A 15919-nucleotide genomic window follows, 5' to 3' on the forward strand; every position below is an offset into this window, starting at 1 on the left:
AACAAATACGGTTTGCTGTTATTCGGTCTACTGCAATAAAGATAACACAGAAAATAGCTTGAGCAAGAGACAAACAGGAACAACTATTTCGAGAGGTAATGCTCCTAAATATCCACTTCAAGCTACATTGTTTGCACCAATGAGAAAATAATGAAATAAGATATGAGGAAAAGGAAGCAAATAGAAATAACAATAACAACAATAATAAATAGTAATAATAATAATTAACAATAATAATACAAATACAAGATGTCCCATATTAGACTCTCAACATGGGAATCTCGGAAATCGTAGAACATACAGAGTCAGTCAAATGGAGGCAAAGTTGTGTCTTTATGAAAAGAGTACTTCGCAAATAGATAAGTGTAACACATGGTTGTTTTTCAATTATCAATGACTAGTCAAATTCGTAAAAAAAGGTCAGCTCCTTATTGGAAAAAAAGTTGATGATAGTATTGAAAAACCAAAACGTCGTACTTCCAAAAAACTATTTTCATGTTGTAGTGCGGGAAAAGTGCCTTAAGAAAATGTTTTCTATTTTGATGTTTCTCTGTAATTTAAGACAGAAAAACATAAAAAGAAAACAACAATTTTGGGTTTTTCGGAATATCTTCGGAAGTAATCGAAATTTATCAAAAATTAAAAAAGTAAAGTATTCCTCGTATAAAGACACAATTTTACCTCCATTTAACCGACACTATATCTTCTACGGTTTCCAAGATTCCCATATCGAGAATCGAATATGGGACACCCTGTACACAAGACAAAGTGCTTATGAAATTATTTTGTGCAGATGCATGATTTTACAAAAATTTTCAATTATGTTTGGCTTCGATTCACCTTTCAAGACTATTAGAGTGCTCATAGCAAAGAAAATTAAAAAAGATAGAAAAAAATTTTAATATTAATTTCACGTTCTTCACATGTCCATTGGAATTCTTGTTCGATTTTCTGAAACTTCCATAGAATGAAAAGGTTTTGAGTACCTACTGGGTAATTGGTTTATGTCAGTGGGAGTAATTTAGGTCTTTGAAAGGCTCATCCATCATAGCCCAGTCCTAAATATGAATGCGGGAATTGGGAGAGAAAAGCGTAACAAATAATCGCGCAAGAAAAGAGGAATTTCTGTAATTCACTGACATTTTTTCCCATGTTCCTTTATAGGAATTTAGGTTTGTTATTTTTATTTTATATATGAGCCCAGGCGCATTAAAGTTAAATATTAAATAAACTATAATAAATAAAGAAATTAAACCTAACATAATTTATTTTGTTATTATTTGTTAACATATTAAGGTTAATTTTGGAAAAATATACTATTATTTTGAAGTATAAAAAATAAAATATAATATATAACATAATTTAATTATTCATAATCACTGTTAAGCACCACTCAAAAAAGCAAAGATTTCGTAAAAAAATATAAAAAAGAAAATTTTGAAAAATTAGCAATTTTACTCACATGACTAGTCGCGTTACGGCAGGAAATGATGCATTCGTATAATGACCACAATGAGGACTTAACGAAACTCCATCAAAAAACCTCTATATACCTGCTGATGCTGACATATGTTCCAGTTTTATTTTTTCTGTTATCGTGCAAGGAACAAATAAATAAAACATGAAAATTGGAAACCGAAGCGCGGAATTGTTCCTGAATTGTGTTGTAAATATCCTTCCAAAGCAACAGAGGAAACGAAATATGTAACATTTCAAAGAAAAATACCTAAGGAGCAGATTAAAGGATGAGGAGGTAGCTAAGCTCTAATGCAAGAAATATCCTCAAAACAATCAAAATTTTCAAAATGTTCTTACTTTTTGTCAGTGATGATTTCAGGTTTTAACAATTTTATTACTGTAGATTGAAAAGTAACTCATACGTTTAACGAGTAAACTTATAGAAGGGAACTAAAGGTTCCATCAGAGCAGGCTCAAAGCAGCTAAGTTTGAAAGTTTTAAGTGAAGTTGTGAATGTTCTGATCACTTGAACTTTGCCACGGTCAAACAATTAATGGTGTTTTACACTTCGGAACATTTGCTGAAGTGGAAGTTTAGATTTCAAAGATGTTTCAAGACTTGAAGTCGTTCTTAAGATCAAATTTTTAAGGCCCGGTAAATGCAACGCAAAGCAAGTTAAGATTCTGGCCTTATAAATCGTTCTTTCCACTGCTGGCTTGAAAAGACCCGATTATTGGGTGCGTCGAATGTCTGTGAAATGCATTTTCTCGTCTTGTTTCTAAAAACATTTGACTACAGCTCTTTGTGGTGACGTTTTGTGGCCATAAACTTATTTATTATGGTCCTAGTACAAGTAAAACTATATTTGAGTAGAACAAAGCAAATATGTGTTTTGCTGTGGCAATCATCATCAAGTTTTCGATTTGATTATAGAGGTTCCTTTATAACCGTATAATATTAATTTTTACTCTAAATTTTAAAACGCACAGCTTGAAACGCAAAAACATATTCAAACGCGATTTGCGATTAATCCGGCCGGAAAATTCGGAGCCTCAAAAAACTCTCTAATTTAGCGATTTAAATGTCCCGCACATTTTTCCAAAATTTGTCCATGGTTTTATTTGACAAAACCGAGTTTAAAAAACTATTTTCTCTTCCTTTCGCTCCTTCCTCTTGCACAGCCCGCAAAGCAAATATTGAACAAACAACGATCACACTCTGCGTTGATCTAAATGATGTGTTGGCAACTCCATGAATTCTTTTTTGATCGCCGCTGATATCCTCGTCTTCATCATACGATTTCCAACGAAACACGAAATGCCTATAAAATTACATAATAACCTGGAAAACCAGCGCTTGGATTACTCCCGCTTTTTTCATTAAGCCAAATTTCAATTAAAACGTAGAAAAATCCCGGGAGAAATCGAAAGGCAAGCATCAAATTAACCCCTGAAAAATGAAGGTCTAAAGTGTGAAGCGAAATTAACCGCATCGCTACATTGTCACGAACTTTTTACGGCCAGGCGTAAACCTCCTTCTAAAGCGTTCCTTCTATTTATTTTTGTATAAAAGTTTTATGCGATATCCCGCTTTTCGGAAAACATAAAATACATAAGACGTGGAATTTATGATTCAATAAAGACGATCTGTAACGTTTCAGATACGCTATAAGTAGTTTTATAGGGACTGAATGAGGGAGATGCCATTCCGAATGTAGGTAGTTTTAAAGAATTAATTTTTGCGACAATGATACGTCGTTTTTATACTTCTTGTGCCCCAATATGCTTCTGCTGGCGGTAAATAGTTAACATTCTTAAAAGGAAGTATGTTTATGACTGGGCAGGAAAATAGAGCGGCAATTTGCTGCGTCAGCTGCTATTTTTGGAGAATGAAAATTATATGTTTTCGATTCCTAGCTGCAAAGCAAAACCAGTAAGGATTGATTTCCCATCGATTTACATTATTCGCGGCTGCGTTTGAAGTTACACTTCTAAGTTACAGAAAAACCTATTTCCGAACAGGAGAACTTCACTTTTAACTTAACCTGCTGTGATTCGTATTAAGTTTCCAATATTTAATTTAAAACGTTTCCAGAGGGCGACGTTTAATGATCTATTATACCCACCTTCTGGGAAATATTATTGGAATATGTCAATCTAATTCCCCGTAAGCAAATTTACCTTCGCAAACTGTAACTTTGCAGAAAGCCTCAAAGGCGTCAGTTTCGCCACCAATCCAATTCGAACAGCCAACATTTCACTCCATAGTTCCAGATCGGCCAAAACTTCGTCCGAAACTTCAATTATTGTTGTTCCAAGGAAGTCGAAACCGGGCGTATATAAAGCACATTCATACTCGTAAAAGCCAACAAATTCCAGGGAGTGACTAATAAATTTACAATTATGACCGTAAGTTTGTTTCCAAGTTTTCAAAAGCAAATAAGCGGTTGTATTAGGGCGTTTTAATTTTGGAAGTTTTTCGTTTCGGTTTGCGTAAGTTTCGGTACCGTGGAAGTTTTTGATCGTTGCATAATTTAAAAGTGCCTTTACTTTTTATTTACTTATAGCATAAGAGTATTTTTGATGAAGCTGAAAAACAACTTTCTCTCGCAGAATTTACGAGCTTTTTTGTTGCATTCTGAACACAATAAAACAGAATTTTATTGAAATTTTTATACGACACTATTGTGTTATACTATACTATTATATACCGGGTGTCCAGGCGAACCCTCGATATAGAAAATTAACGTAGAAAATCGGATTTTGTTTTTTTGCGTCTGCATGGATTATCCATTTGAAAAACTTACTCATCATCATAGTACTCAAGACCGACCATTATTCCGCAATTTTTTCAGTCTTCTAATTAGAGCTGTTTTGGCTCGAAACATCTCTAAACTTACAAAACTTGAATGTCCTGCGCAACCACGAGTGAGATAAAAGATATAGGTTATATCTTTGTGTTATCACCTCAAGTTAATAAGAAACTTGTTTATTTACTGTAGGGATATCAAAGCAGATCACATGATAATTACCCTCAGGTTTTCCATTGATCTTTCACCGAATTAACTCGTAAATAAGTTACAAATTGCTTAGAATTTAGCAAAAAGTGAAAATTTATTTGACATGGGGTTTTTACGCTTGTGTTGTTGGCGACTTTGTCTGTTTAATTCTGACGTTGATTCTAACCAATCGTGGCCTCGAACGGTCACGCGGGACGTTCAATTTTTTTAAATTTGAAGGCATTTTGAGCCAAAACGGCTCTAATTAGAAGATTGAAAAAGTTGCGGAATGATGACCTCCATGCAAAAGTGTTTCTACAGGATAATCCTTGCAGGCGCAAAAAATAAAAACCGATTTCCCATATTAATCTCGTAGGCGCAGGGTTTGCCTGGACAACCGGTATATTATTATATTATATATACTATATTATTATAGTATATTGTTTGATACTATATATACTATACTATAGTTTTGGATGTAGATATAATATTTTTTCCTGCAAACACTTAATGCACGTGTCTTAACTTCGCTGGAAACTTAAGCAAGAACATAAGAGATTTTTGTTCTGATCCTAATTTTGGTAAGATAGCTAGGTCTGAAGGCTAACATTACAGTCATCACTGAAAATACGCCACAAAACACTCTCTAATACGTAAGACTTTAAAAAAATAATTTCACCGGAAGCACGCGCTATTACCCAACGTAACCAAATCTAACCAAGACAAATAAACAGTAGCAATTACCCAAGAAAAGACGTATAGCCAACATACACTGTTTTACGATTGCTTCATACTTTCCGCAGCCGAGGCTTAAACACGTGATGAATCGAGCTAATTTTAGCTGCAGTTTATCACTTTTGTGCATTAATATGTTAGTAACACACCTTTCGGCCAATGTCATCGGCAATCTTGGAAGTTTCCACTGCCACATCCTTAATTAATTATCCTTAATTTGATACTCCTGCTTTCTCATTATGGCATCCCCAGTTCTTTTGCTTTGAGTGGTCCTCGCAGTGCAATTAATCTCGAAAAATATATTAATTTTGTACCGTGATAATTGCACAAAACAAAGGAATGATGAAATATAATCGCACTTCCGAGCCATGTAATCAGGTTTCCATTTTCAATGGATGCCTTCGGAATAATAATGGAGAAAATGGATGAAAAGCATAAGATGAAAATAAATATGCAGCAGGCTTTGCTCTGCTCTTTCCGTCCACTCCTTTATTAGATCAAAGTAATAGGCGGACAAGCCATAGAGCCAAGAATATATTACGTAGTCCTGGAGGTAGTGATGAATACAGATCAGATGTCTTATATTAAGAAAAATTGCTTGCGTCACTTATTTTTATCGTGAACTAGAGGAATCTCGGGCGTCAAAGATCCATCATGTCTAATCCTTGGCTTTTTCCGAAAAAGCGGTGTTGCGTCATTCTTGGAAAGAACAAATTGAATGAGAAGGGTGGTCTCCCCCCATGGGCAGCAATATGTTAAAACCTAATTACCTTCCAAAGTTGCAAATCAATTTATTTGTGTCCGACGTCGAACACGTTTTTTCCTCTCTTTTTAGCATCAGTCACTGACCATTAGGCAGCCGTGCGGCCGGGGCACGTAATTTAAAGTTTGCAGAGCAGAAGTAACGAAATAAATCCCGATAAAGGATTTGGCCCCCCGTGTCTGGCTTGTTACTGTAATGGAATGGGTTTTATAAAATGTGTGCGATATTGGAAAAACAATAAAATTTGCCTATAAATATGAGGAATCGGAGCAATGAGCCGGTACAGTTACTCACGCTCTATATAGCTTTCTCGCTCCTAGAGATTCATGGGCATCTGCTTACCATCTATACAGCCGCTTCGTTCTTCATTAGGAAAAAGGGAGATAATATAAAAACTCGTCAATTATGATGTCAAGGAGGTCGTATTATTACAATTTGAAAAAATGTTATGACACCCTCATCCGCCTTAAGCAAACCTATCATAAAAATTTCTAATAAAATCGACTGTTTTAAAAGACATGAATGTGTGTTAAGAAGCATTAAGAAAAAACGACAATTCCAAGTAAAGATTTTTCCAATTTTTATATTTGCTTGATCCATTGGCAAGGATTAAATCAGTTTTAGTGATTTCTTGCTACTCTTCCCAATAAATTTTAAATCAAACAGCGAAACAAACTCAAATTTTCGGAGTGTTCATGTAGAATACCGTTCTAGAGCGTCTCATTTGAGCGCAAATATCGAGCGACTCGTTAAGTACCTGCTCCCCCAAATCCCTTTCAGAGTTCAAGATCTTGGTGAAAATATACACATCCTTCATTTAACTTATTTTTCACTCTCTCTCATTCGCGAAGCAGCGATAAGTGGACTAATACGTTTTCCTAAAGATGCAAATTGAATATTTCTGGTTAACTGTTAAAGTCGTTGTTTATCTCTTCGGCTTGAATAAATTAGCTCTTTTAGCCGAATTGGACGGTCAACAAAACCATACGGCAGAATTGTTTGTTTCTGATTTTTTTTTCGTCCATTGTTGCCATGACGTTTAACGAAGCTTCATTCATCGTTGCTGAGGCTTCCGAAATGAAAGTTTCCATAATTCTATTTTAAGCTTAAAATTTTCTGAAATATCCATTCGAAGAAGGCGCAACTTCCGAATCCAATACACTCTCTACTTGAAATCTTTTCTGTGTTTTTAAAGGTGACGAATTGGCTATTTTTTTATCTTCAGTTTTGCGGCGAAAACTTTGCGAAATGTACTTATATGTGTATTTCTTCCAAATGTTGATAAGGTCTGACAGTGACCGTCTTCAAATTTGAGTTTCAACTGCTCGAATGGGGATGATACCTGCTGATTTTCGTTCATGCGCTAATACACATTCGGAAAAATAAACAAATAAATACAAATTCATGAAAGGAAATTATGATCATTTGGCGGTCAAAATATCGTTGACCAAACGCTTCGCTCATATTTGCAAAAACAAGTAGGACGTCATAAAGTGAACTTTGGCACAAATGGATTATGATTGTGTCAAAAGGGACAGACCCTAAAACCCGAATATAAAGGGCGCTTTGTTTCGAACAAAAATATTATCTTGTTTTCCCAACATTTGCAGAGGCGCGAAAATAACAGAACTTGAAAGACAAAGGCGATTTTTCATTCCAGCACGTCACTCACTCAATTTTACTATTTCGTTTTATAAGTCGAGAGAACCGACGACGGGCCCGGTAATAAATTCTGATGGTTTAACCAGCAAAAAGTCCGATCGATGCATCGATTCAGTTAGATTTTGCCTGATGTATTTTCAAAGAGACTTTAGGTCTGTCAACTAAAATCGCTGCATTTAATTTCCCGAATGGTTCCGTTTGACCCAATTAATTTTATCAGCCACCTTTGACCAACATAATAACCTGGGGATTAAAGGTTAAAGGGCCTCAGCATCCTTGCATCTTACAAGACTACACCTTGTACCCACGCAGGAATTCTAATTTAAGGTCATTTATCAACCCCGTACTCCATGGCTACACCTAATTTTGTGGTCGGTATATTTTCATTACCATCTTTTTAATTAAAGGACCTCGGTCTATTCATTATTTGATGCATAGTGTCTTTTAGGTACATTTGAAACTCTCAAAGGAACTTGAGTAAGAAAGAAGAGTGCTATGCTTCTCAAGGCACGTATTTTAAATTTAGTTGTAAGTAATTAAAAGGTTGCTCTCACTAATTAAAAGTATACGAAAATGGTGTGGAATATGATTTCAGAGTCATTATTGGTTCAGCATAGTGGCTGAGTTGCAGGGAATTAACTTGATTTAACCATACGCTATTCGAACTGGTGATAAATCTTGAGGCGCCATGGAATATAAATATTTTTCCCCTCTATAAATCATGAACAATGAAAGTGGCCCAATTTGATAAACGCCTAAGTGCGATTATTAATCCAGAAATGTTTTGTAGCTCATTTATATTTCGTTCAATTCAATTAGAAAGGTCCTCCCCGTAATGTGGCTTTCATTTCAAAAGCAGTCACCTCCTAAGATATTTTTTTTCGCGAAGAACCCTTACTTTTTATTTCATTTTGGGAATTTACATTAAAGGTTAGACACATTTCACCTTTCTTCCAAAATGGCTAGATAAAGATCAAGTACACAGAAATCACGTATTACTGGTATTTTTTGAAGTGCTCTAAATATCTACCGAGCATGGGAGCAATGCAACACATCTGATATAAAGCACTTTAATGTTCTGGCGATATGCTTATTTTGCGTGATTACAACTATTCTTCCACAAATGAACGATTTTCTTTATTTCACTTTTGCCATTGACTGCCTAAGCTGCGCTCCAATGAAAATACTTCCTGACATTTCGTCGACAACTGCAGTGGACATTATCAAGGGCAGTGATGTAAACGGCGAAGTGACCTACGTCCCCCAAAATTGACTCTTCCTCTGGTGAGGGGGGGGGGAGGGGGGGGGGGAATGATCTTTGCGCCAGCGTGTAGATAACATGACATAGTATATATTCTCAGTTCAAATTAAGAGCAGTGATTTTTTTAGTCCTGATGACAATTGTGGTCGTACTGGTACATATCTACAGCCTTTTTGGTAAGTCTTAGATGGTAGCGTTACAGTTGACGAAGGCTGATCACTCTATTGAAAAAATCTGTTGACCATCCGAGAGATGTTGCTCAACTCTGGCAGAGACTTCTCTATTGGATGTCCCAGTTTGCAACACCTTTTATGCACAGTGATCCTTGTGTTAACACTACGTCCTGTAGGATATAAAAAGTACACAAAGTCACAGCTTTATGGAATCCGGTACACTTCTTGTGTCAATGAGGATCTCTTTTATCCTCGACTGACCTTTAAGCTTTGCTGAATAGTGTGCACGTTCTTACTTACACGATTCGTTATCGCTGACAGTTTACAATCTGCGATTTTATACTTTAACATTTTTATCTTAAAAGCTACAATCTTTGGTATACACAGAGCTGGTGGAGAGTGTAGCGTTCAACCAAGACTACTAGCGGATCCAGATTTGAAACATCTGAATTTCAGTTGATAAAAACAGTCATTTCAGCAGCTATTACAGTGGAGAAATGACTGCTTTTCGCAGAAGTTATGAATTTAGCCTCTCCATGTATAAGCCATTCAAATTTCATCATCTTTAACAAACCTACCAAATTCGCAGTGTCATAGTAAGCCAACAATTCCGGGTAGATGAATAAATCATATTCCATTTTAGAAAGGGCAAGGCGATTCCAACTTATCCAATTATCCAGAACTTGCCAGGTTGCTCAAACACTGAATAACACTAACTCGCGTTTTGAAGCCGGTTGTTTGGTGAAACTGGGAGTGTTAGCAGTTCGATAGGAGGAAACACAGACGATTTTCCGAAACACGGCAGCAAATTTTCCGTAAACAAAGTTCCCGGTCCCGATAAACGTAGAGGCAATCTGGGGCCCAACTGGTAAAATGGAGTAGTTTTTTAGTCGGCCGACATGTTTGTTTATATTATCGCGTGCCTGCCGGTTGAAGTTAAGCATAAGCCACGTTCAGAGCGCGCGCCAAACAATTTTCAGCTGCTGAAACTGAAAAATACGGGGCCTGCTGAAAGGCAGAGCCCGATCCGGCCGATTAACTGTTGCTCGGCCATTGGCAGGAACTGAAACACTGTACTCGAAACGAACGTTATTTATGATTTTCTCGTAAATTTTTGCGGAAGTCCTATTTTCAATTGGGTTATTTTCAGCTTAATGGCACCTTCATAGATTTTCAATTTAGCCTTCAATTTTAGAATTAGCAAAAGCAATTTCGGGCCATAATCCCTATAGCCACGCTCGACATTCATAGCTTTAGATTTAACGTTGCGAAAAAAATTTAGAGGTTTGGGTACTTTTCAATTTTGGGTTTATCCTTAAATTGTCCAACTATTAATTTCGACCAGTAATCTTGATATTTACCATTCGTCCCGCTTTTTATTCATACGAATTGGGAGCGTGCGACTTCTTTCAGAAGGCAAGCAACCAGATATTTTATATTACAGAAAAATAAACAGAACACCTGACTACCATCAAATTCCTAATTTTTTTCAACGAACGTATTAAACCATTGCACTTTACCGTGCCTATCCATTTTGCTCGTTTCAAGATTTATTGCAGTCATCCTTGCTCTTGGGCTCATATCTACACCTTCCAATCCAGCTCTATCAGGGTTCCAAATCTTTCCTCTCTTCCTTCGATCGGCCCTTGGTTTCACAGCACCTCCATTATCCAGGTCAGCCCGGGACTCCCATACGACAATCTAATCATGTAACCCAGCTCAGCCTTTGAGTAGGGTCCAGGATGATGTTAGCTTTGGTCAAAATTAGGATCAAAGATCAATGCAAATGCTCTTACGAACGATCGTCGAAAAGCATCAAATTAACTCGAGAACCCCCAAAGACCGGTTCTGATCCTATTAGACCATTTGTATTTACCACCATTACTCTTGGTCTTGTGCAATAAATCCTGCGGCTTACACTCGAAGATTAGGTCGAGATGCAGTAGAGAGGATACAGCAGATGACATTGGTAGACTGTTTTCCTGCAGGCTCAACAAATTTACCGCTGACATTGCCGATTTTCCTGCATTTGACTCGAGATGAACCGAACTGATGGGATCTAAGACGCTCGATACCGGTCTTTAGGGTGCTGAGTAAATTAAGAGCAAAACTGGTACCAAGCATAAGTCTCATTCCAGATATCATAAAGTCGTAAAAGGCCTTAATTTTCTCAGGTTAATAGTCCGACACAGCGTCCGAATTGAAGGCTTTTTAGAACCTTCGATTTGGTAAGCGAGGCAATAAGCAATTTTCCGGTGGGTTCAGAAAAGACCTATCTACTCAAGCAATCACTTCACGAACGCTCGAACACAAAAACAAAGATTTAAAAATGCAATTATACGAACAACTATGGACAGAGTTTCCCCCGGAAGGTTTTGTGGAGTATTCTCTGTTCCTAGTATTCTCACTAACTTCGATTTGAAGCCCTGAATAACCGCATAAAACTTGTTTAGAATCTGGAGGAACGTTTCCGATCGGTGGGCTATCGTTGTCTTTTCAAGCGTGAAAGAAATGGGTTCGCCCCAGATAATTTGAGTCGAGACTGGGGATTTCTCCATAAAGGATTTATGAGGGAAAATGAGATGCATGTGGATCATTCTTGTAACATGCTTTTTAAGCCGTGCACAATAAAACATCTCATAATGTCCCCATATTTCCTTCACATTCTAAATTCACACTGTGCTTTCCAGGTTAGTTCAGGTCGATGATTCTGACCGATAAGTGTGAGCACTTAAACACCGAGTCGTTGTGATTTAAATGCTCACACTTTTCTGTGATAAATCATTGCCCACCTTTGCACGTTTCTCTGTATTGTATATTATGAAAGAATATCAGACCTGTGATTCTCCGCAATGTGGTTCAACAAGTCACGCGCTACTGTATTAAAACCTTCTAATAGGACTGAAATTTCAAAATTTTTATGTTTCAAAAAATTTTCATTTCTGACTATTATGTTTCAGAATTCTGTTTACTTTGATCCTACACGTCTCGGTAAGTGTATCACATGTATGTAATACGCACACAGTAAACGTAATAAATACATTAAACAATAAAACCTGCACACATCAACGAGTTAAAATCGGACTTACAGATGGTCAAAACACACGCACTAAGCTATACATTAAAACTGAAAGTCTCGTCATTATCAGGTGGTGCACAGCATTGAAAACGTTTATGTTTACGTTCCCTCGATCTCAGTGAAATACGTTATGATCCTCCAAATTGCTAAATATGAATTGCCGTTACTAATTAAAGGTCTTATGTACAGGTTGTCTCATACTTGACTCTCAACATGGGGATCTCGGAAACCGCAAAAAAATATAGAGTCGTTTAAATGGAGGCAAAGATGTGTCTTTATGGAAGGAATACTTTGCCTTTTTAATTGTTTAAAAATTCCGATTATTTCCGAGGATATCTGAAAAAAAATGAAAATTGCTATTTTCTTTTTTTTTTCCACCTTAAATTACAGAGAAACATGAAATGGAGAATATTTTTTAAGGCATTTTTTCCCGCGCTATAACATGAAAATAGTTTTTCGGAGATACAACGTTTCAGTTTTTTAATACCATCATCAAGTTTTTTTCCTACATAGGGGCTTAACCGTTTTTTTATGAATTCGACTAGTCATTGATAATTGAAAAACAACCAAATGTCACATTTGCCTTTTTGCGACATCTAGATCAAAAATATTCATTGTCAGGAGAAACAAAACCTCAACATTTTCACATATTGAACTAATGCATCCTACTTGCTCAACTTTCATAACACAAATTGAAATCTCCTATGCCAAAATGCATAGTTCAATAAATATCAGATATTGATCACATGACAGGCATAAACGCGTTACAATTGGTATCATAGATGCAGCCTACTTGTCTATTTTATTTATATTATTATTGCTAAACTAAATATTTCCAAATAAGTGGATGGGTAACCATGGTGGAATTCATTGGCCTGCCCGCAATCCAGACTTGAATCAATAACCAGAATGTTTAAAATATATTTTCAATATCCTGACAATGAATATTTTTGATTTAGATATCGCAAATCGGCAAGGGTGATACATAGTTGTCTTTCAATTATCAATGACTAGCCAAATTTGTAAAAAAAGATCAGGTCTCTATTTAAAAAAAATGTTGATGATGTTATTGAAAAAGCAAACACCTCGAATCTCTGAAAAATTATTTTCATGTTGTAGTGATGGAAAAGAATTTTTAGAAAGTGTTCTCCATTTTCATGTTTCTCTGTAAATTACGGCAGAAAAAAAATAAAAAGAAAACAATTTTCAGTTTTTTTCTGATATCTCCGGAAGTAATCGGATTTTTTTAAATTAAAAAGGCAAAGTACTCCTCTCATAAAGATACAACTTTGCCTCTATTTAATCGACTCCGTGTCTTCTACGGTTTCCGATATCCCCATGTTGAGGGTCGAATGTAGGAAACCCTGTACGCAAGTGAAACTGGAATACTCTTTAGGTTTGTAAATTTCCAATTTCTCCAAGAAATCCAACTTGTTCCCTTTTCCTTTTATGAAGGACCACCTCCTTGTCGTCACCTGGGAAATTATGTCCAGTAGACAACAGACGATTAGCGAAGACCGAATTGGTCTCCTGTACCTTCGAACCGCTGTATTTTAAAAACAATTTGTATGTTCTTGAACCCTAACTGAAATTTTAACTCCAGACGGTCCCACTTATGTGGCTGAGCAGTTACTGCAGCTAAGACAATAAACCCCGGATTTTGATAATCTTTCTGCCCTGTCTTAAGTCCTAACATATGTCTTTTAAGAGCACCAACCATCTTAAGAGCGACATTACAGTTTGGATGTACGTCTGGCATTTATTGTGAATGATCTTATGAGAGATTTTGTGTTTACTCAAGAATTTGTAATAATACTTGTCAACCCTTTACGTAAGGAAACTATTAAGAGACGCAATTTATTTAATTACACTCAACTCCTGATTGAAAGCGGACACTGGCAGGTTGAAGAGTCCGTAAAAGAAAGAATTTAATGGTGCAAATGGGGAGAAAACGGAGAGTTAAAGTTAAACAAAATTAACCTGTCAGTGAATGATGGTTTCCTATATACTCAAATTCGATCATGCTAATTAGCTCGTTTCAATGATAAGTCCAAAAAGGGGATCTTTCCATATATCTGGCCTTCAGGGCTAAGTTGTGTGTATGAGGAGCTCAGGAAATTGGAAAGCAAGTTACGATCACTTTTTGAGGGAATGAAAATGTGATCAATAAACCTTTTTTAAAATGTTTAATTTTGTTTGAAATTGCTATTAATTATTTTTTGTTCTATGTGACTCATGAATCTTGTAAACTCTAAGAGATCAACTTAAGTTAAACGCTGCTTAATTGATATGGTTTATGTCTTAATGAAATTTCGCTTAGATACGCGAACAAATTAGGCATTTTCCGGAAATATCCCTACAAAACCCAAAGTTTTCATGTATAATTTTAATTTTACCCACCCATCATCATTTTTTTAATGGCGCCATGGGAAGGCTACGAGTATAAATAGCCCATTTTAGTCACCGATGAGTCACAAATTGATGGCTTCATAGGTTTGCCTTTGTTCCTTATTTGCCAAAGATACTTACGAACCTAAAAATATTCTGTAACAAGGTTCATCCAAATTGAACCTAAATTTGTTTGCGTTTCGTGAATAGAAAAATACAAACCTCTGTCAAATTTGGAACCTATACAAGAACGCTTGAAGCCTTCAATAACAATCAATCCCCACTGACAAAATACAACAAAGGCATACTTTTTGCCCAAACAAGCGCTCAGATTCATGATTAAAAAGGGCTCCCGAATCCCGATCAGTTCGTTGTTGCCTGTTTCCTACATTATCTGCGATCTGCTTTGTTCTAGAAGCCCTATATGCTAACTCAAATTGAATTTGCCATTTCCATTGCTGTATTTTAAACATGATCACACGCCTCTGAACCGAAACGTGCTGTTTTGGATTTGCTTTTCCAGAACACTGAAAGCTTGGAAGGAAATAACTGGCTTTATGTTAAAACGGAATGAAATTCCGAGGGCGGGTTAAAGCTAAGTTTTATTACTGTCGTAATGACAACCTAAAGGCCTGAAGTATAAAACTTTTTGCATTTAACGTCTGTGTTCACTTTAGTGGCTGTAGTTTCTTAGATACGTTAAGTCTTCAACTTTTCCACCTCACTCATAGTACCTTCATTTTCTCCTCTGCAATTGCAATATTTGCCTCACAATTTGTATTTTCCATTTACAATTATTGAATTCCCTGCTGGGGAATTTTTTGACATTTTTTCCGCTTAAGAAAGTGAAACAAGTAATATCTAGTTCTCATGTACCATCAATTTACCCTTTGTAACGCATGCCACAACTTGCTTCATCTCTCCATTCTCTTCATACTCATCCATTCATATGCAGTATCTAATACGTCATTGACTGTAGCCACGCTTGTTGGACATCGCTCTATGGGACTGTTATTCCCACGCACGTGTCCTTTGAGTACATAACGCTTTCTGGATTTCTTATTCCTGAAATATCTATATTGAATTTTCGATTTCCCTGTGCACCATTATATCAACTTATTAATTCACGATGAGGATATTATAGGCGCACTCTCTCATTATCAGGATTTTAATAATAGCTCAGGTGCAAGAACAAAAATCAAGCAAATGAATTCTATTGTGATATTATGCAAAGAAAAACAGTTATCCACCTCCTCTCTCCAGATGTACTCCATATATGCCCTAACATTTCCCGTCGGCATCTGCCATCTTTGCCATTCAATTTGCCCACAACTATTGCGATCGATCCATTAACTATGGCTCTCTCTGGAGTAGAACCTCTTTTTAGAATCGTCTTTTCATG

General features: G+C 36.3%; 1 protein-coding gene across 14 annotated transcripts in view; it reads right to left on the minus strand.

Moving 5' to 3' along the window:
• The window catches only part of bru3 (bruno 3), a 318409-nt gene that overhangs the window by 237632 nt on the left and 64858 nt on the right, over window positions 1–15919 (minus strand). For 2 of the 14 annotated variants that reach the window (XM_066392865.1, XM_066392859.1), the window contains exon 1: window positions 9629–10076. The exons of the other annotated variants lie outside the window; for them this stretch is intronic. In XM_066392865.1, coding sequence (XP_066248962.1) covers window positions 9629–9688 — 60 coding nt within the window. In that variant the 5' untranslated portion in view covers window positions 9689–10076. Of the gene's footprint in view, window positions 1–9628; window positions 10077–15919 lie in introns of those variants that run through there. 14 annotated transcript variants of the gene reach the window in all.

This window comes from Euwallacea similis, chromosome 8, assembly GCF_039881205.1.
Source record: "Euwallacea similis isolate ESF13 chromosome 8, ESF131.1, whole genome shotgun sequence".
Taxonomy (NCBI): domain Eukaryota; kingdom Metazoa; phylum Arthropoda; class Insecta; order Coleoptera; family Curculionidae; genus Euwallacea; species Euwallacea similis.